Below are 20,284 nucleotides of genomic sequence, written 5' to 3'. Positions count from 1 at the left end.
CTGCTATGCAGTATGTAGGATCTTAGTTCCCCCAACCGGGGCTCAACATGTCCCCTGCACTGGAAGGTGGAGTCTTCACCACTCGACCACCAGGGAGGCCCCTGGTGTCATTGCTTTCTGTGTAGCGGGATGTTGCAGGCTCTTCTTGTATGTTCTCTTCCTCCGACCCAGAACTGGCATTCTCCAAGGAGCCTTCTTGCTGGTTATGGACACGTGGTGCTTGGAGACACAGTGTGGGGCCTTGAGACCCTGGAATTTGGGGTGTGCATACTTGGATAATGGAGTCTAAAGTTAATGTCACTTTTTCTTCCCAGACAACACAAAGAAATTAAAATGCTTTCTTTCTGTTTTCTCTGGTTTTATCTGCTTTGTTATTCTCACTTAATGTTTGTTCAGTTCAGTTGCTGTCATTTCTGACACTTTGCGACCCCATGGACTGCAGCATACCAGGCCTCCCTGTCCATCACCAACTCCCTGAGCCTGCTCAAATTCATGTCCATCAAGTCGATGATGCCATCCAACCATTTCATCCTCTGTCGTCCCCTTCTCCTGCTTTCCATCTTTCCCAGCATCAGGGTCTTTTCCAATGAGTCAGCTCTTCGTATCAGGTTGCCAAAGTATTGGAGTTTCAGCTTCAACATCAGTCCCTCCAGTGAATATTCAGGACTGATCTCCTTTAGGATGGACTGGCTGGATCTCCTTGCAGTCCAAGGGACTCTCAAGAGTCTTCTTCAACACCACAGTTCAAAAACATCCATTCTTTGGGGCTCAGCCTTCTTTATGGTCCAACTCTCACATCCATACATGACTACTGGGAAAACCATAGCTTTGACTAGATGGACCTTTGTTGGCAACATAATGTCTCTGCTGTTTAATATGCTGTCTAGGTTGGTCATAACTTTCCTTCCAAGGAGTTATTTTATGGCTGCAGTCACCATCTACAGTGATTTTGGAGCCCCAAAAAATAAAGTCAGCCACTGTTTCCACATCTATTTGCCATGAAGTGATGGGACCAGATGCCGTGATCTTAGTTTTCTGAATGTTGAGTTTTAAGCCAGCTTTTTCACTCTCCTCTTTCACTCTCATCAAGAGACTCCTCAGTTCCTCTTCGCTTTCTACCAAAAGCGTGGTATCATCTGCATATCTGAGGTTATTGATATGTTTGACATCTACCTAATTAGTCATTATTATGGTGGGATTTTATTGTGGTAAAAAAACCTAGCATAAAATTTACCATCTTGATCATTTTTGAGTGTACGTTGTCAAGTACGTTCACATTATTGTGGAGCAGAGCTCCAGGACTTTTCCATCTTGCAAAACTGAAACCATCCCCATTAACAGCTCCGTCTCCCCCGCCCTCTTAGCCACCCTTCTGCTTCCCGTCTCTGTGAAGCTGGCTGCTCGGGTCCTTCATGTTAGTGGGTCGCGGGTGATTTGTGTTTGCTGTGGCTTGCTTGTTTCACCGAGCAGCGTGTCCTCAAGATTTATACCAGTTGTCGCAGATGTCAGAACTGCCTTCCCCTTTAAGGCTGAGCAGTACTCATGTGTGTGGAAGGACCACAGTTTGTTTATCTGTTCATTTGTTGATAGACATGTTTTTGCTCTTGTGGAAAATGCTGCTGTGAACTTGGTGTACAAATACCTCTTCCAGACTCTGCTTTGAATTGTGTTGGTACACACGCAGAAGTGGGGTTTGCAGATCACCTGGTGATTTTATTTGTAACTTTTGGAGGAGCTGCCATACAGTTTCGTGGAGCAGCCGCACCATTTCCCGTTGCCCCGTCACCGCGGGAGTTGTGTGTCAGCGCAGGGCCTGGGCAGTAGCTGGAATGCTGCTGTGGCCCTTGGGGAGGGTCCCCTGCCCAGGGAGGGCTTGGCAGGGAAGACAGGGCACACCCGCGTCTGTGCTTGGGGGCGTCCTCATGCCTCACGCTGTAGCAGGAGAGCCGGGGAGGGCAGCTGTCAGGTCAGAGAGAGCAGCCCGGCCCTGAGGCCTGCACTGCCTTCCAGACTGTTCCTCAGGGAACCTCCGTGTGGACTTGTAACGGCATGAGTTGATCCTGCAGCTTCTGAACGTGACAGAAGTGCACTCTTCGAGTGTGTGGTATTCTGTTCTGGCCTCTTGTGCGTCAGCACCCTGCTTCCGGGAGCCTTCTGTGTCCTCACACGCGTTGCCGTGCGTTCTTGCTCCTTCTGTCTTTATCGCTCTGACTGGTGACAGGCCTTTGAGGAGCTTCATTTCCAGGCTGTTGTGGGTCTGTTGCTCTGGAGGTTCTGGGGTCTGCACGTTGGCGGGTGGGCACTGGGCACATTCTGACGGGTGGCGCCGTGGGTCTCCTTGGCTGGGTGCTGTCCAGCAGCCACGGTGACCCAGCAGTTCGTTCCTCCGTGGCAGCTCCTGGCGCTCTGGGATGCTGACTGTCAGCATTGCTTCCAGCTTAACCATTTTGCAGCGTGTGTGGTGTGCTGGCCGCACTTTGTGGTTTACTTTGCATTTCTCTGATGATCAATGAGATTGAATAACTTGTCATACGTGTTTGAGCCTCTTTTCTGGAAAGTGCCTCATCAGATCTTTTGCTCACTTAGCGACCGGGCTAGCTGACTTCATTTATTGATGTCTGTAAATCATTTACATTCGTGGATATGAAACCCCCGTTCTGTGTATATGGCGTGAACACCTACTCTGTGGGTTGCCTTTTCACCCTCTTAATTGAACCCTCTGATAAGTGGAAGTCCATTTTTTTTAACTTCGCCATGAAATAGTCCAACTTACCAATTTTTTTCCTTCATGGTTAGTAGTTTTGGGTCCAGTTTAGAAACCATACAATATCACGGTAATCCAAGTCTATGCCCCGACCAGTAACGCCGAAGAAGCTGAAGTTGAACGATTCTATGAAGACCTACAAGACCTTCTAGAACTAACACCCAAAAAAGATGTCCTTTTCATTATAGGGGACTGGAATGCAAAAGTAGGAAGTCAAGAAACACCTGGCGTAACAGGCAGGTTTGGCCTTGGAGTACAGAATGAAGCAGGGCAAAGGCTAATAGAGTTTTGCCACGAGAACGCACTGGTAATAGCAAACACCCTATTCCAACAACACAAGAGAAGACTCTACACGTGGACATCACCAGATGGTCAACACCGAAATCAGATTGATTATATTCTTTGCAGCCAAAGATGGAGAAGCTCTATACAGTCAGCAAAAACAAGACCGGGAGCAGACTGTGGCTCAGATCATGAACTGTTTATTGCCAAATTCAGACTTAAATTGAAGAAACTAGGGAAAACCACTAGACCATTCAGGTATGACCTAGATCAAATCCCTTATGAGTATACAGTGGAAGTGACAAATAGATTTAAGGGACTAGACCTGATAGACAGAATGCCTGATGAACTATGGACAGAGGCTCGTGACATTGTACAGGAGACAGGGATCAAGAAAATCCCCATGGAAAAGAAATGCAAAAAAGCAAAATGGCTGTCTGAGGAGGGCTTACAGATAGCTGGGAAGAGAAGAGAAGCGAAAAGCAAAGGAGAAAAGGAAAGATATTCTCATCTGAATGCAGAGTTCCAAAGAATAGCAAGGAGAGATAAGAAAGCCTTCCTCAGCGATCAGTGCAAACAAATAGAGGAAAACAACAGATTGGGAAAGACTAGAGACCTCTTCAAGAAAATTAGAGATACCAAGGGAACATTTCACGCAAAGATAGGCTCGATAAAGGACAGAAATGGTATGGACCTAACAGAAGCAGAAGATATTAAGAAGAGGTGGCAAGAATACACAGAAGAACTGTACAAAAAAGATCTTCACGACCCAGATAATCACGATGGTGTGATCACTCACCTAGAGCCAGACATCCTGGAATGTGAAGTCAAGTGGGCCTTAGAAAGCATCACTACAAACAAAGCTAGTGGAGGTGATGGAATTCCAGTTGAGCTATTTCAAATCCTCAAAGGTGATGCTGTGAAAGTGCGGCACTCGATATGCCAGCAAATTTGGAAAACTCAGCAGTGGCCACAGGACTGGAAGAGGTCAGTCTTCGTTCCAATCCCAAAGAAAGGCAATGCCAAAGAATGCTCAAACTACCGCACAATTGCACTCATCTCACATGCTAGTAAAGTAATGCTCAAAATTCTCCAAGCCAGGCTTCAGCAATACGTGAACCGTGAACTTCCAGATGTTCAAGCTGGTTTTAGAAAAGGCAGAGGAACCAGAGATCAAATTGCCAATATCCGCTGGATCATCGAAAAAGCAAGAGAGTTCCAGAAAAACATCTATTTCTGCTTTATTGACTATGCCAAAGCCTTTGACTGTGTGGATCACAATAAACTGTGGAAAATTCTGAAAGAGATGGGAATACCAGACCATCTGACCTGTCTCTTGAGAAACCTGTATGCAGGTCAGGAAGCAACAGTTAGAACTGGACATGGAACAACAGACTGGTTCCAAATAGGAAAAGGAGTACGTCAAGGCTGTATATTGTCACCCTGCTTATTTAACTTATATGCAGAGTACATCATGAGAAATGCTGGGCTGGAAGAAACACAAGCTGGAATCAAGATTGCCGGGAGAAATATCAATAACCTCAGATATGTGGATGACACCACCCTTATGGCAGAAAGTGAAGAAGAACTAAAGAGCCTCTTGATGAAGGTGAAGGAGGAGAGTGGAAAAGTTGGCTTAAAGCTCAACGTTCAGAAAACTAAGATCATGGCATCTGGTCCCATCACTTCATGGGAAATAGATGGGGAAACAGTGGAAACAGTGTCAGACTTTACTTTTTTGGGCTCCAGAATCACTGCTGATGGTGACTGCAGCCATGAAATTAAAAGACGCTTACTCCTTGGAAGGAAGGTTATGGCCAACCTAGATAGCATGTTTAAAAGCAGAGACATTACTTTGCCAACAAAAGTCCATCTAGTCAAGACTATGGTTTTTCCAGTGGTCATGTGTGGATGTGAGAGTTGGATGGTGAAGAAAGCTGAGCGCCGCAGAATTGATGCTTTTGAACTGTGGTGTTGGAGAAGACTCTTGAGAGTTTCTTGGACTGCAAGGAGATCCAATCAATCCATCCTAAAAGAGATCAATCTGGGTGTTCATTGGAAGGTCTGAAGTTGAAGCTGAAGCTCCAATACTTTGGCCACCTCATGCGAAGGGTTGACTCATTGGAAAAGACCCTGATGCTGGGTATGATTGGGGGCGGGAGGAGAAGGGGACGACAGAGGATGAGATGGTTGGATGGCATCACCGACTCGATGAACATGGGTTTGGGTAGACTCCGGGAGTTGGTGATGGACAGAGAGGCCTGGCGTGCTGCAATTCATGGGGTCGCAGAGAGTCGGACACGACTGAGCGACTGAACTGAACTGAACTTAGAAATCTTTGCCCATTCCAAGGCCATGCTTTCTTCTGGAAGCGTTCCATGTAAAATGCACCTGAAGTGGACTTTGGTATGGGTATGAAGTATGAGTCCAGATGTGGTTTTCTTTTCTGTTGGGACATCCAGTTGTCCCTGCACCTGTGGTTGAAAAAGTACTTTTAACCTTCACAGTAAGCCCATGGTTTTCGGTCCAGTGCCCACATTCTCAGATGGGAAACCGAAGCTCAGAGAGGAACAGTATTTTGCTAAATGTCACAGAGCTGATAAGTGGCAGAACCGAGATTTGAACCCACACATGATTCCAAAGCCAGTGCTTTTCCCTCAGTTCCCATTTACAGAATACATGGTATGAAATTAGATCGAGGCATCAGGCCCTCCTCGGAGATGACACTGTGGGTTTAGGTCTTGAGCCGGCCGGACATGTGGACCCTGAACATGTGAGATGTGCTCAGGTGGTGTGCAGCCTCATTGCACACCAGGTGGTGTGCAGCCCTCACACACGAGGGGGCCCAGGACGTGCCCTGCTCGGGCCCCGTGCACATACGCACACGAGCACGTGTGCACACACACCGACGGTAGCAGCCTTTTCAGGGACTGGGGCTTCCCTCTGGCTCACTCAGGCATCTCCAGGCACCAACCTCTTGTGGGTGCGGAGCTGAACCGGCTCCTGTGAGGCTGCAAGTCTGAGGCTGGTGGGAGCTGCTCCTGGACATGCAGTGGCAGCAGGAAGCTTGTCATTTTGCGGGTGTGACAGCCTCACCCCTTAGATTGGGCTCCAGCAGAAAGAAAGTCAGGAGGGTCGGGGCCCACACTGGTGGCAGCTCCGAGGCCGGGTGCTCGAGAGACGCAGGAGCTGGGGGCGGCAACTGCCCGTGTCCCAGAGGGGAGAGGCTGTTGGGGAGCACCGCCAGGCCTGGGGAGGGTCTCTTCCCGGGAGGCGACATGGGGACAGTGACCGGCTGGGAGCCAGAAGCGAGGTCTCCTGCGCATGCTGAGTTCCTGTTTGGTGCCCGCTGCTTGTTTTTAAGTTGTGTAATTCCCTGTGCACAAGGGGAAGGAAACCTAAGCAGGACAGGAGTGTCAGATGGGAAGGAAGTCTCCTTGCCCCCACCCCCAGCCAGGGCCCTAGCACTGTCGCCCCTCTGCTAGTCCTCCTGCTCATGCTGCAGCTCGCGAGGACATGAACGTCCTCCCTGACTCCCTGCCTTTGGGCCCTGTGCCTGCAGTGACAGGCGAGGGCCAGGCTGGGGCGGCCACCTGCCCCCCTCTTCCAGCTCGTCCCGGCTCTCCGTCACGTGGCGCGCGTGGACCCTCCAGCCCTGTGTGGGTGCGTCTGTTCCCTACCTCGCCTGTGAGGAGCCCTGGGCAGGCCCCGTGCTCGCCCTCCTTGGGGCGAGAGGCCAGGGAAGGACTAGGTAGACTTGGGTCTTGCGCCCCTGCTGTCCCCCGTGGTCCCCGGGGCTCCCCGAGCAGCCCCTCTGGGCGGCCCCCACAGCCTTTCCCAGGTGCGAGGGGCCTGGCCTATAAGTAGGGCTCGGGGCGCCACCCCCAGCGAGTGAGACTCCTCTGCGCCCTCAGGAGGCGTTCCGGCGGCACCGGGGGCTGCAGCTCCTGGCCCTGGTGGAGGGCGCGCTGCCCCGCCTCGGCCGCGGCCGCCATGGCACCTGGCGCATCTCCCTGAGCAAGCCCAGCGAGAAGGAGCAGCACCTGCTGATGGCGCTGGTGGGCGAGCAGGGTGAGCGGGGCCTTCCACGTGGGTCATGGAGAGAGGAGGGCAGACCCGGCCGGGGGTGCCGCAGGCCTGTGTGGTGCGTGGGGGGAGGGGCTGTGGGGGCCACAGTGGTCCCCTGGGGGCACAGGCTGGGGTCTGAGGGTCAGGGCTGAGTGCCTCGTGGCCACGGCTCTGCTGACGGTGCCCTTTCCACAGGGGTGGTGCCCACGCAAGACGTCCTATCCGTGCTGGGCGACATCCGCAGGAGCCTGGAGGAGGTAAGAGCGCTGGGTGGTGGGGGCGTGGCGGGGCGTGGCCTGACCCTGCCCTTGAGGGGCTCGGAGCCACCCGCAGCCACCTGGTGAGCCACGTGAGACAGTGGGTGCGGACCCAAGCCACGGAGGGAGAGGGCGCGGAGCGGAGGGGGCCTCGGGGGCCTGGGGGGGGGTGGTGTTCCCTGGGTGAGCAGTGGAGCAGCACCGTGCCTGCTCCAGGAATCCTGCAGAGCCTGGTAGGCAAGGGGACACCACACGTTTGAGAGGCTCAGGAGGGTCACCACGCGCTCCTGGGGACCTGGGCTGAGGGGACAGGCTGGCTGATCCCCCCTCCAGATGCACCTTTGCTCACCTCCCCCCTGGAGGACAGCCCATGTCCTCCAGGCCCTGTCCACTCGCTGGAATCCAGGCCCGTATCAGTCCTCTTCGCGCCCAAGGGCTTGCAGTGTCCACGGCACAGCTGTGGGTCCCCCTCCTTATCTGCCGCGTACCAGGCTGGGAAGTGGGGGGGCAGGGAGGCACCGTCGTGGTGGGGCTTCTCGATAAGCGCACGGAGTGCTGAGGGCCAGACTTGCTTCTCGCTCAGCCTCAGCGCCACCCAGGGCTGTGAGCAGGGAAGAAGCCCTGTTGAGTCCCACTGGTGCCCGTTTAGATGAGAGCAGAGAGGCGATGCCCCCACCCCAGGCTCGGCCGGGCTCTGCCCCAGACGTCCCATGAGACCTGGGGGCGGGGCTGGCTGTGAGGTGTGGAGTTCATGGCAGAGCGGGCTGCTGGGCTCCACCTTGTGTACAGGCCCTCCTGCCTCTTCCCTCCTAGGGGCCTGGGTCTTCTGGCTTTACCAGACAGTTCATTCAGATGGATTTGGCTGAAAGGCACGCTGGGGCTTTATTGTTGTTTTAGCAAAGAGTACTTTTTAAAATATGCATTTGTTGTTTGTTTGGCCGCACTGGGTCTTAGTGATGGCACTTGTGATCTCCGAGGTTGGTGACCGCATGCAGGATCTAGAGCTGTGGCCTGACGTGGGTCCAGTTCCCTGACCAGGGCTGGAACCCGGGCCTCCTGCATTGGGAGCGCTGAGTCTTAGCCACTGGACCACCAGGAAAGCCCCTGGGCTGGGTCTTTGGAAGCATACAAGTGGGCAGGTTTAGCATGTGCATTGGTGGTGAATCCAGCAGGAAAAACTGAGTCTTGATAACTTAAAAAGTGGAAAAGCACTGGAAATGCACAGGTCATTCACAGGAAGAAGAGCTGATTCCCGGCCTTGGAAAGGAGGCCTGCAGCAGAAAGCAGCCCCCCAGGTCTCTGCTCTGCTGCCAGCAGGCAGCAGGCACCCCTCCCCGCCCACCCCAGCACCTGTCATTTGGGGACGGCACCTCACCTTCTCTGCTCCCTGGGCCCAAGACAGCCCATGGTGTGGGGGTGCTGGGCAAGTCAATGACACTGGTGACCGTTCTGGTGGGAAGAGGAGGCTGGGAGGCAGCCCAGGACATGGACATCCACCCCAAGGTGGGAGCTGAGTTCCAGGAGCATGGTGGGGCAGGTGTGCAGTGGAGAAAGGGCAGAGGCCCACAGCTGCCCTGTCTGTGCCCATGTGGGTGGGGCAGTGTGGTCTGTGACAGCCAGTTGATGGGCGGCCTCTGGGGATTGGGCACCCCCACGTGGGCGTGGGGCCAGACGTCAACCACAGTCGGGTCAGAGCCACGGCGAGCCTGCTAGAGGAGGCTGGGGTCCTCCGGCAAGGGCAGTAGGCTCAGGCAGGGCCCTCTCCCAACACAGGTACCAGGCCTGTTCCCCATCCCTGAGCCCCAGGCCCCTAGGCCCTGGGGGAGCCTGGCACCCCAGGGCCCCAGCTAAGGAACCGGGCCCCTCCCCCCCCAGATTGGCATCCAGAACTACTCCACCACCAGCAGCTGCCAGGCACGGGCCAGCCAGGTGCGCAGCGACTACGGGACGCTCTTTGTGGTGCTGGTGGTCATCGGCGCCCTCTGCGTGGTCATCATCGTGCTCGGCCTGCTCTATAATTGCTGGCAGCGCCGGCTGCCCAAGCTCAAACACGTGGTGAGCCAGCCAGTGCGGGCGGGGGGCGGGCCAGGGGCTGCCCGCAGGTCAGGCATCTGAGGCTGTGTCCTCTTGCTGGGAGGGGGTGACTGCAGGGAAGCGCTTGTGCAGAGGAAGGCGCCAGCCTCTCTCAGGCGTTGAAGGTGCGGGGTGTGGGCTGCAGCCCCTCTTTGGGCTACAGACCCAGGAGGAGCCCCTTTAGAAGGCGTGGGTGGTGAGGGGTCCTCTGGTGTCCGCTGGGCCTTGGCTGCTGGGTGGAAGGGTCAGTGGTCACTGTAAAGGGTTAGAGCTGGGGGAGCTGCGGACAAGGGCCTTGCGTCGTCAGGGTCCGCGGGGTCAGGGCCGGCGAAGGGCCAGGGTGCGGGCGCGGGGTCCGGCGCGCTCGCCCAGCGGCCCCTCCCGCCGCAGTCGCACGGCGAGGAGCTGCGCTTCGTGGAGAACGGCTGCCACGACAACCCCACGCTGGACGTGGCCAGCGACAGCCAGTCGGAGATGCAGGAGAAGCAGCCCAGCCTGAACGGCGGCGGCGCCGTCAACGGCCCGGGGGGCTGGAGCGCGCTCATGGGGGGCAAGCGCGACCCCGAGGACTCGGACGTGTTCGAGGAGGACACGCACCTGTGAGGGGCTGTGCCCCGCCCAGCCCTCGGCGCAGGGCCCCCCCGCTTTCCCCTGACTCAGGACGCACCTCGGCCCCGTCCCCGCCCCAGCCCGACGCCCCTCGGGGCCGCCCCGGGACCCCATTAAAGACGTCCGTAGAGCACGCCGGCCCGCGTCCCCTGCGCGACTCGTTCTTGTGCTGGGCGGGGGGTGAAGGAGCGGGCGGGACGGGCGGGTGGGTTGCGGGCGGGGCGGCTGCCTCCCCTCTCGCCCTCCTCCCGTCGGTCCTCCGGTCGCCAGGCGCCGCTACGGAGCGGGCGGGGCGGGCGGGGCGGGGCGCCGCGTGTTTATATCCGGCGGGTGCCGCCGCCCGAGGTCGCTCGGCGGGGTCGGGGCGTCTGCGCCATGGATACCTGCGATCTGTTCTCCAGCTGCAGGAAGGGGGACGTGGGCCGAGTGCGGTGAGGACGCGTGGTCCCCGGGAGGGGGCGGGGGGCGGTCCGCGGAGCGCCCGGTGGGGGGTGGGGTAGGGCACGGGGCCGGCCCAGGCGCAGACCGCGAACCCCAGTCCCCAGCCGGCGCCCGGGTTCCAAAGCAGGGCCGTCCGCGGCGAGGAATTCCTCCGGGCAGGGGCGCGGGTGCTGGCGTGATTTGTCCCGGGGTTCCGGTAGGCTTACGGTTAGGACTGTGACGCGGACGCCCGGAGGAGCAGAGGGTGGAGAGAAGGGAAGGGCCCGGCTGTCAGACCCTCGGGGGTGCCTGGGACCCCCGACGTGGCTACTCTGATGAGCCACAGACCGGTGCTGGGAACGTCTGGGGCCCGGAGTCAGGCTCCGGTTGTCGGAGAGCCTGGGCGCTGCCGTCGCCGTCACCGCGGCCGCGCCGGAGGGGGTGCGGCTTGCTTGGGAGGTGAGGCGCCTACTGTCTTCCTTCCCCGTCCTCCCCTGGACCCCTCCCCGGTGCTGGTCCCGGACTTCCGAGTCCTGCTGCCTCCCTGGGCTCCTCCCCAGGTCGGGTACCACTTGGGGCTTAGTTGGTAGCTTCAGAGCCTGGTGCTCTTCACAACACACTGAGGTTCTTCCCACCTGGGCGTGTGCCCAAGGCATGGAGCAGCCTCAGTGGTCCTCCCTACCCCGGGCCCGACTGCCACTTTCTGGAGTCTGTCCACTGTTCACTTCCACACATCCAGGACCCTGCAGGCCTCCAGCTGGGCAGCCCCTCCCAGCGCTGTCAGCCCAGATGCTCAGCCTCTTCAGCTCTGAGGCCCCCGATGCCCAGAGGCTCCCATGTCCACATCCTGTCCTGGCTCCTTGGCCTTCAGCGCCTGTCCTGCTCTGTCTCACCTGCCCTCACCGAGGGAGGCTTCCCTCCTTCCCCTCCCGCAGGTCTCTGACCCCCATTCCCCCCCTGCCCAGGTACCTGCTGGAGCAGCGAGATGTGGAGGTGAACGTGCGGGACAAGTGGGACAGCACCCCTCTGTGAGTGCCGGGGCGGGGTGGGGGGGAGTGGAGGGGGGGGACAGGCGGTGGGGGGAGGTGGAGGGGGAGGACGGGCGGGCGGGGTGGTGGGGCAGGCGGGGGTGCCTGCAGGCCTGACGGTGTCCTCGCTCGCCTCCCCTCAGCTACTACGCCTGCCTCTGTGGACACGAGGAGCTGGTGCTCTACCTGCTGGCCAACGGTGAGTGCAGGGTGGGCGGTGGGGTGCATTCCTGCACGCCCTCGGGGCGCTCTCAGAACCCGTCCCCCAACTCCCATCTCTGGGGCCCAGCTCAGCATCTGCCCACAGGCCGGGAGGCCAGTCTGACTGGCGTGAAGTCCCGCAGGGCCTCCCAGCCGTGCTTCCTGGGAGCTGGAGAGCCTGGCCATGGCCGAGCTGCCCTGTGAAGTGTGCCCCCTCCGCCCCCGGCTAGCCCCCGCCGGCTCCGCTGCTCTTCCTCAGGGCCTTTCCAAGCGCTATTCCCTCTGCTCGGACGGCTCTTTCCCAGGTGTTGGCGTGGCACTCGCTTGGTTCAGGTCCCTGCAACTTGTCTTCCACGGCCACTCCTGTGGTAGCTGCACCACTGCCACCCTTCACCTTCTTGGTTTCCTTCAGAGCCCTTGACCTCACTTGCTAACCCGTGTATGACCTTCTGCCCCTGGAAGCGCAGCTTCTGTCTGGGGTTTGTCCCCGGGGCCCCACATGGGGCAGGGTGGCCTCCAAGGTGTCTGTGTGCCCAGGGCCTGGCGGGGAGGGTGCTGGGGCAGGGCAGGCCTGGGGCCCCGTGTGTGTCTGTTGGAGGGGGGGGCCCAGCCGCAACCGGCAGCTCTGCCGCCCTCAGGAGCCCGCTGCGAGGCCAACACCTTCGACGGTGAGCGCTGCCTGTACGGCGCACAGAGCGACGCCATCCGCCGGGCGCTGCGGGACTACAGGCAGGTGACGGCCTCCTTCCGGCGGCGGGACCTCTACTACAGCTTCCTGCTGCGGTGAGCCGGCCTGCAGGGGTCTGTGGCGGGGAGGGCTCTCCCGCGGCATGGGACTCTGGGTGCACCGCTGAGCCCCCCGCGGCCCGCAGGCTCCTGGAGCAGGGCCTCCACAGCGATGTGGTCTTCGTGGTGCACGGCAAGTCCTTCCGGGCACACCGTGGCGTCCTGGGCGCTCGCAGCACCTACTTCGCCCACATGCTCGACACCAAGTGGAAGGGCAAGAGCGTGGTGGTCCTCAGGCACCCCCTGGTGCGTCCGGCGGGTGCTGGGGGAGGCTCGTGTGGTGTGGCTGTGTCTGACCCTGTCTCTGCCCACAGATCAACCCTGTGGCCTTCGGGGCGTTGCTGCAGTACCTGTACACAGGTGAGCCGGGCTCGGTGGGCAGGGGCTGTGGCACCAGACTTGGCCTTGGGGCTGCCGTTTCCCTGTGGGGCCCATCCGCTGTGGCGGGGATGGTCCAGCTGCCTCCTTGGTCAGCCCTTCCAGCCACAGTCTGCGGCCCTCTGGTCTGTCCTGAGGCCTGAGAGCTCGCGCGGTGGCCTTGCAGCACAGTGCTTGGGCAGGTGGACGGCCCGCCTCCTGGGGGTGCGGGGGCAGCCGAGGGCTTCCTCAGTCCCCGAGTCAGCCGAGTCTCCCCTTGCGCTGCCCCCGCATCAGGCTGCCTGGACGTCGGCGTGGAGCATGTCGGCGACTGCGAGCGCCTGGCCCGGCAGTGCCAGCTGTGGGGACTGCTCAGCGGCCTGGAAGCCAAGCGTGAGTCAGGCCATCTCGGCCTCAGGACCCAGGCTCAGGCGGGTGCCTGCGGGCCGCCCACCCCCTGAAGCAGTGCTCTCTTCCCTGCAGTGGCCTCCAAGCCGGCCGTGTGCGTGAAGGTGCTGACCATCGAGCCCCCTCAGGCTGACCCCCAGCTGCGGGAGGACCTGGCCCTGCTGGCTGACTGCGCCCTGCCCCCTGAGCTCCGGGTAAGCGCCCCGCCCTGGGCTGCGGTTTAAACCCAGAGCCTGGCGCTTCCCTTTCCTGAGACGGTCTGTCGCTCTGTCTGGTCTTGTGTCTAACTCGACCCCTGGAGCAGCGGTCACCTTCCAGAGTGAGCTAGGACAGACCCGTGCTGGGGCCGCTCTCCCTCCCGCTTGCTCTGAGGCTGCCTCCCCCCACCCCAGGGTGATCTCGGGGAGCTGCCCTTCCCTTGCGACGGCCTCAGCAGCTGCCCTGACGTCTGCTTTCGCGTGGATGGTTACAACTTCCTCTGTCACAAGGTATGTGGTTTCTCCTGCGGACGCCCGCCCAGCCCTGCTCCTGGGGCAGCCCCTCCTGAGCCCAGCCTCCCGCAGGCCTTCTTCTGTGGCCGCAGCGAGTACTTCCGGGCCCTGCTGGATGACCACTTTCAGGAGAGCGAGCAGCTGGAGGCCTCAGGCGGCCTCCCGGCCGTCACTCTGCACAGCGTCTCGCCCGAGGTCTTCATGCACGTGCTGTATTATGTGTACAGCGACCACACCGAGGTGCGCCACATGTCCGGACCGGCTCTGAGAGCCTGGCGAGGGGAGTGGGGGTCCCGTGTGGACTGCTCTTCCAGCCAGAGCGCACCAGGGACCCCAGGATACCTTCTAGCTGCCCCGAAGGCAGCCGGCGTGTGTGCAGTTACCGTAGAGACCCCAGGAAACAGTGGCTGAGGAGGGCTTCTCTCTCTTCTCTGCGGTGATGCCCAGTGCAGGCAGGGACAGCACCCAGCTGGGAGGGCTCAGTGGGGGTAGCACCCTCCCTAGGCTCCCGTCACGGCCCCTCCTGGATGAGGGGATGCCTGAGTGGGGGCCTGCCCTCCAGAAGCAGGCACCAGTCTCAGGGCCGAACCGGCCTGTGCCGTGAGCCCCAGGGACCCCGTGTCCCAGTCTCCAGGTCCCTCCCTCACCCTCTGTCGCTTCAGCTGCCACCGGAGTTGGCTTACGACGTGCTGAGCGTGGCCGACATGTACCTACTGCCGGGCCTGAAACAGCTGTGTGGCCGCAGCCTGGCCCAGCTGCTTGACGAGGAGAGTGTGGTGGGGGTGTGGCGCGTGGCCAAGCTGTTCGGCCTGGCGCGCCTGGAGGACCAGTGCACCAAGTACATGGCCAGGGTCATCGAGAAGGTGAGTGTGGGCCCTGGGCGGCCGGGCCTGGGCGGAGGACGTACCCTGATCCGGCCTGTCCGCAGCTGGTGCAGCAGGAGGACTTCGTGGAGGCCGTGCGGGAGGAAGCCGCGGCCGTGGCCGCGCGGCAGGAGACGGACTCCATCCCGCTGGTGGATGACATCCGCTTCCACATGGGCAGCCTGGTGCAGACCTGCCATGCCATGGAGCAGGCTGCACAGCGGCTGCGGGTGCTGGAGGAGCTGCTGGTGTCAATCGGCCTGGACTGCTGACCACCGCACATGGGGCCGTCAGGGAGCTTGGGGCGTCCCGGTGGCCGCAGAGGCTCCCTCCACTCTGCCTGGGGGCCCCGGGAGGCTCACCTGGGGATGAGGCCTTTCTCACAGCATAAACCAGCCCCCCGAGCTCTGGGGCTGGGTACCACTCAGGACATCCTGGGGCAAGGGTCTCTGAGGGCCTCCCTCCTTCTACCCCCGCCCCTCCTGCCATGTCTCCCTGGGGGAGCTGGCTTCTTTGGCCCCTTTGTGGCGGCTCTGTGCAGAGTGTCAGTGTGGCAATTGAAGGAGTCTTTTGGGCCTAGAAAAGAAAACAACAGTCTGAAAGGCCCTTGCTGAATCATCTAACTTCGGAGAAAAGAAAACAGAACTTTAGGTCCCACCGTGATGCTCCAGGCCAGTTGCATCTATCTGAGATTTATCACCCCCTGTCCAGAAACCTTCCACAAACCCCCTATAAATATGGAGCCCCCGATCCCTCTCGGCGCTCAGCCTGGTCGTTAGGCCGACTGTCTCCCCTCCTTGCCTGAATAAAGCTAACCTACTTCCATTGAGGTCGTCTTTCCTTTTATGCCTCGCCACAACTATACCCTACATTCTCGGTGCTGAAACCTGGGAGGGGGCGAGGCACTCATCTCTCTCTCTCACTCTCTCATTCTCCCTCCCTCTCATTGTTTTCCCTTTTCCCATCTGGGAGCGTGAACTCCCTCCAAGCTCACTTTTCTGCCAGGACGCCTAGTGCCTTCGTGAGCGGTGCAAGCCTTGTGCAAAGACTTGATTGGTGCTTTGCGTTCCCTCAGGCCTCTGCTCTACCCCCTTTCCCTCTCTCTCTCTGACGACCTCCAGAATAGGGAGCTCTCGCCATTCGACTGCTCCACACGCAACACTCCACTCAAGCCGGCCCCTAGATTAAGGTAAGATCCGGACGGTGTTCTAGAGGCACCCTAGATCTCAGTCCTCTCTGGGTCCCAGGGACCCCCAGCCGAGGGCCACTCTGTAGGCGATGGTGGGGATGCTCCACCTCGACACAGAGCTCTCTTAACTCCTATTGTGACTACGGGTGACGACTCGAGCTCCCAATAGGAGCTGCTGCTTGCCTGTCAATTATGGGGTATGGCCAGTCCCAAAAGATTCCCCTCTGACCTGTGTTCGCAAAAATCTCAAACCACTCTCACTCACTGAACTCAAAGCTAACCGCTTTAAACAACACTGTACACAGATTTGGCCTCAATACCAATTAGACAGTCAAGACCGCTGGCCTGAAGCCGGCACATTTGACTTAACATTCTTCAAAATCTCACCGACTTCCTTAAATGGAATGGCAAGTAGTCGGAGATCCCATATGCCCGAGCCTTTTGGACCCTTCGGAACAGGCCCTCCCTATGCCAGGCCTGCTCCACCCACAAGGTCCTTCTATGCACCTTGCCTCCCAAGCAAAAGGGCTCTTTTTCCTCAACTAACCGCGGACGGCGACCTTCTGCACCCCCAGAGTTCGACCCCGCAGACAAGCCCCCTCCCTACCCACAACCCCGCCAACCCTCTCCTTCCTCTTCATCCAACTCACCTACTGACCCCGAAACCTCTCCTGACTCCCCCTCGACCCCGCTACCCCATTTCCCTGACTCCCCCTCCCCCTTCCTCCCACCCCCCCGCCACACGGTCACGTACCCAACACGTTCCCCCTGAGAGAGGTGGCAGGACCAGAGGGCCCTACCCGAGTCCATGTGCCATTTTCATTGTCAGATATGAGCCAGATAGAAGAAAAGTTAAGATCATTTTCTGAAAATCCTACCAGATACAGAAAAGAATTCCTGAGACTCTCCCAGGCCTATAACCTCACATAGAGCGATGTATATTATATCCTAAATGCCACTCTCACCCCAGCTGAAAAAGACTATCTGGCAAGCGGCAAAAGGCCACGCTGATCATTTACATAACCAAGCCCGGGATAGCCCAGTTGCTGATGAGGCAGTGCCTCAGTTAGATCCCCACTGGACTTAACAGCCCGGTGACCCAGGTATCAGGAGACTCAATCATATGATTGATTACCTGCATTCTAGAAGGAATGCAGAAAAATACTCATATCCATGTCAATTATGATAAAGTCAGAGAAATCACCCAAGGGGCAGATGAAAATCCAGCCTTATTCTTGGCATGCCCCACAGAGGCAGTCCAGAAAACATACCAACCTAGATATCACTACCCCTGCTGGGTTACTCTACCATCACATTCATCAGCCAGTCACCCCCTGACATCAGACGCAAGCTTCGACAACTAGAAAAGGGCCCTGAGACCCCCCCAAAGAGACCTTCTAGAAGTAGCCTTCAAGGTGTTTAATAATAGGAGGAGGCTAAGAGAGAAAAAGAATGTGAGAGAAAAGCTAAATATGCCGTTTTGGCAGCAGCAATTAAGGGAAGAGATCAGCCTGGCCCAAATCATCCCAGACCGGGGCTTAAGACCCCCCCCCCAGACCCTGCTTCCGATGCAACCAGTCGGGACACTGGGCAAAGGCATGCCCAAACCCCCGGCCCCCCATAAAAGCATTGGCCTGTGGCCAATGGGGACTTGGGAAGATGGGCTGTCCCTAGGGATGCCCTGGCACCCCTGGAGAAACCCCCACTTCTCCCCAGAACCCCAGCCCAACTCGACGAGAGTTGTTCCAATGACGGGGCCCGGGTTCCAGCCCCCCGGCCCGTATCCTGAACATGAGCTCGGAACTTAGGGTAAACAGGGTAGTGGCCGGGAAAAAGACCTCTTTTATAGTAGACACTGGAGCCACTTTCTCTCTCTTAACTTGCTACTCGGGCCCAACTCAAGACTCAGAACTCACAATCAAGGGGGTCTCTGGAGTTCCCTTAAGGCCAAAAATCAGCCCTCCATTCCTCTGTCAATTTGGAAAATTGACCCTTATACACTCATTCCTCATAATGCCTCAGTGCCCGATGGCACTCCTAGGGAGAGATTTGTTATCCAAATTGGGGGTCTTTATTACCATACCCCCCCTCGATACAGTCTCTATATTCTGCATGCAGATGGCACCTGGACGGTCCCTATCCCTCACCCCTGACCTTCCCTTGGATCTACCCACCTTAGACCCCCAAGTCTGGGACGCTGATCACCCATCCATAGCCAAACATCACCCCCCAGTCCACATTACCCTAAAAGACCTCTCGACTATAACACCCAGCAACAGTACTCTCTCACCCCAGAGGCCCACAAGGGACTTAAGCCTATCATAGGCCATCTTCTTCAAGCCTCTATCCTAATTCCTGCCCATTCACCACACAACACCCCGATTCTGGCAGTAAAGAAGGGACCAAACTCTTGGAGACTGGACCAGGATCTGCGAAAAGTCAATGAGGCCGTCACGTCGACATTCCCAGTAGTCCCTAACCCTTACACCCTTCTGTCTACCATACCCCAGACTGCAACTCACTTCACGGTATCAGATCTCAAAGACGCCTTTTTCACCATCTCCTCCACCCACTCTCCCAACCCCCCTTTCGCCTTCACCTGGCAAGACCCCGAGACTCACGTTTCCCAACAACTAACATGGACAGTTCTCCCCCAGGGGTTCAGAGACAGTCCCCACTTTCTTGGACAGGCTTTACAAAAGGACCTACAGACACTCGACCTAGCCCCGAGTCATCTTCTCCAATATGTAGATGATCTCCTCCTTTGTAGCCCAACCCGAAAACTCTGCCTCCAACATACTGCCAGACTCCTTGGGGCCCTGCGATCCTGGGGTTATCGGGTATCCCAATCTAAGGCCCAAATAGCCCAGACAAACGTCACCTACATGGGGCTCTCCATATCCCATCAACAGAGAACTATTCCCCTAGATAGAATCCAGGCCTTAATTAACTGTCCACTTCCAAAAACGAAAAGGGAACTCTTGTCTGTCCTCAGCCTCCTAAATTTTTTCCGTATTTGGATCCCTAACTTCTCCCTCATTGCAAAGCCGCTCTATGAGGCAACTAAAGGATGTCTGGATGAGCCCCTCTTTAATCCCTCCTCGCTGGCCAATCCTCTTCGCCAGCTCACCCAGAGCCTCCACTGAGTGCCAACTCTCCACCTACCAGATCACACCAGACCATTCTTTCTCTTTGCACTTTCCAACCAAGGACAGGCCCTGGGGCTTCTATGTCAGCGAGCCGGAGACACCTGGGCTCCCATAGCTTACCTATCACAACCGCTTGACATGGTGACCAAGGGGTGGCCTCCCTGTATACAGGCCATGGCTGCTATTGCAGCCCTTGTACCTGAAGCAAATAAACTCTTCTAGACATGCCCCTTTAACAGTGTGTTCTCCACACACCTTCCGGGACTTACTATCACATCGGGCTTTCCTCTCCCTTCCCCCTTCCAGGGTACAGGTCCTACATGCCTTTCTCCTCAGCTCTCATTCTCCCCCTGCTCTCCCCTTAACCCCGCCAGCTTATTACCCATGTCCTCTACAAGACTCCCTCCTACATAGCTGCAGCCTAACAGTAGATCTTACCCAAAACCCCTTCCAACATTTAACAGATCAGCCCATCCTAGACCCAGACACCCCACACTGGTTCGTTGATGGCAGCTCTCAAAAATCCCCACCCTTTGCAGCAGGATATGCAATCATCCAAGGGGACCTTTATCACAATCACAGAACCCAGACAATTGAAGCTTCACCTCTGCCACCTCACACCACCTCCCAACAGGCAGAACTGATAGCTCTCACCAGAGCTTTAACTCTGGCTAAAAATCTAAGGGTTAACATCCACACAGATTCCCAAATATGCCTATAACATACTTCACTCAAACACCCTAATATGGAAAGACGTTTCCTAACCCAAAAGGGATCCCCCATTATTAATTCAGACCTGATCCACAAACTTCTAGAGGCAGCACTCTTACCAAACAAAGCCGCCATCCTCCACTGTAGGGGACATCAAAAGGGAAGTCGCATATCAGCCTACCACAGTGCTGCAGACCAGAAGGCAAAGAAGATAGCGCTGTCCCATCCTTCCCTCCAGTCCCCTGTCATCTTAGCTCTGACTCCACCCGACCCTCCCACCACCAGAGAAATCCTCTCTTATCTATACTCTCTTTTTCATCCCTCCTCCAAGACACTCCAACAGTTCCTCCGTAACCACTTCCTCATATCCAATGTTGACCAACAATATTTAGATAACCTTACCCGCTCCTGTCAAACATGTCAACGTACTAACCCCAATTGCAACCTTAAACCGACATCCTTTCCAACCCACCAAATGCGAGGCAGCCTCCCAGCACAGGATTGGCAGATAGACTTCACTCATATGCCCCGGGTCCGGAGAGTCAGATACCTCCTGATCCTTGTGGACACCTTTTCGGGATGGGTAGAAGCATTTCCCACTACAAACAAAAGAGCCCACACCGTGGCC

The 20,284-nt window shown here is 57.6% G+C and overlaps 2 protein-coding genes and 1 long non-coding RNA gene across 7 annotated transcripts in view; 2 read left to right on the top strand and 1 right to left on the bottom strand.

The window, feature by feature from the left end:
- PODXL2 (podocalyxin like 2) overlaps positions 1 to 10,186 on the top strand; it is a 56,185-nt gene extending 45,999 nt beyond the window's left edge. Inside the window, exons 5-8 of one of the 3 annotated variants that reach the window (XM_081526609.1) lie at positions 6,961 to 7,117; positions 7,310 to 7,371; positions 9,247 to 9,426; positions 9,835 to 10,186. In XM_081526609.1, coding sequence (XP_081382735.1) covers positions 6,961 to 7,117; positions 7,310 to 7,371; positions 9,247 to 9,426; positions 9,835 to 10,047 — 612 coding nt within the window. In that variant the 3' untranslated portion in view covers positions 10,048 to 10,186. The remainder of the gene's footprint in view (positions 1 to 6,960; positions 7,118 to 7,309; positions 7,372 to 9,246; positions 9,427 to 9,834) is intronic. The other 2 variants (XM_081526611.1, XM_081526610.1) reach the window with 2 other exon arrangements.
- Positions 8,229 to 9,968, bottom strand: LOC145520351 (uncharacterized). Its single transcript, XR_014064423.1, has 2 exons — positions 8,747 to 9,968; positions 8,229 to 8,642 (listed from the first exon to the last, which is right to left on the bottom strand). It is a non-coding gene; the product is annotated as an uncharacterized LOC145520351 (long non-coding RNA).
- Positions 10,187 to 10,356: 170 nt separating the features above from the next.
- On the top strand, positions 10,357 to 15,432 carry ABTB1 (ankyrin repeat and BTB domain containing 1). Of its 3 annotated transcripts, none has more exons than XM_081526614.1 (12): positions 10,357 to 10,484; positions 11,439 to 11,501; positions 11,645 to 11,700; positions 12,341 to 12,485; positions 12,575 to 12,734; positions 12,803 to 12,848; positions 13,143 to 13,238; positions 13,329 to 13,447; positions 13,646 to 13,741; positions 13,817 to 13,984; positions 14,407 to 14,607; positions 14,673 to 15,432. In XM_081526614.1, the coding sequence occupies exons 1-12, from the start codon at positions 10,429 to 10,431 to the stop codon at positions 14,877 to 14,879; spliced, it is 1,413 nt and encodes a 470-aa protein (XP_081382740.1). In that variant the 5' UTR covers positions 10,357 to 10,428; the 3' UTR covers positions 14,880 to 15,432. The 3 variants fall into 3 exon arrangements, with proteins under 3 accessions (XP_081382740.1, XP_081382739.1, XP_081382738.1); XM_081526613.1 differs by having other exon boundaries at positions 13,143 to 13,242; positions 13,312 to 13,447; XM_081526612.1 differs by having other exon boundaries at positions 13,646 to 13,984.
- The last annotated feature ends 4,852 nt before the right edge of the window (positions 15,433 to 20,284 follow it).

The sequence above is a fragment of the Giraffa tippelskirchi genome, chromosome 9 (genome assembly GCF_054371585.1).
Source record: "Giraffa tippelskirchi isolate mGirTip1 chromosome 9, T2T-mGirTip1v1.2.pri, whole genome shotgun sequence".
Lineage (NCBI taxonomy): Eukaryota > Metazoa > Chordata > Mammalia > Artiodactyla > Giraffidae > Giraffa > Giraffa tippelskirchi.
This window is presented reverse-complemented; position numbering and strand designations above follow the sequence as displayed.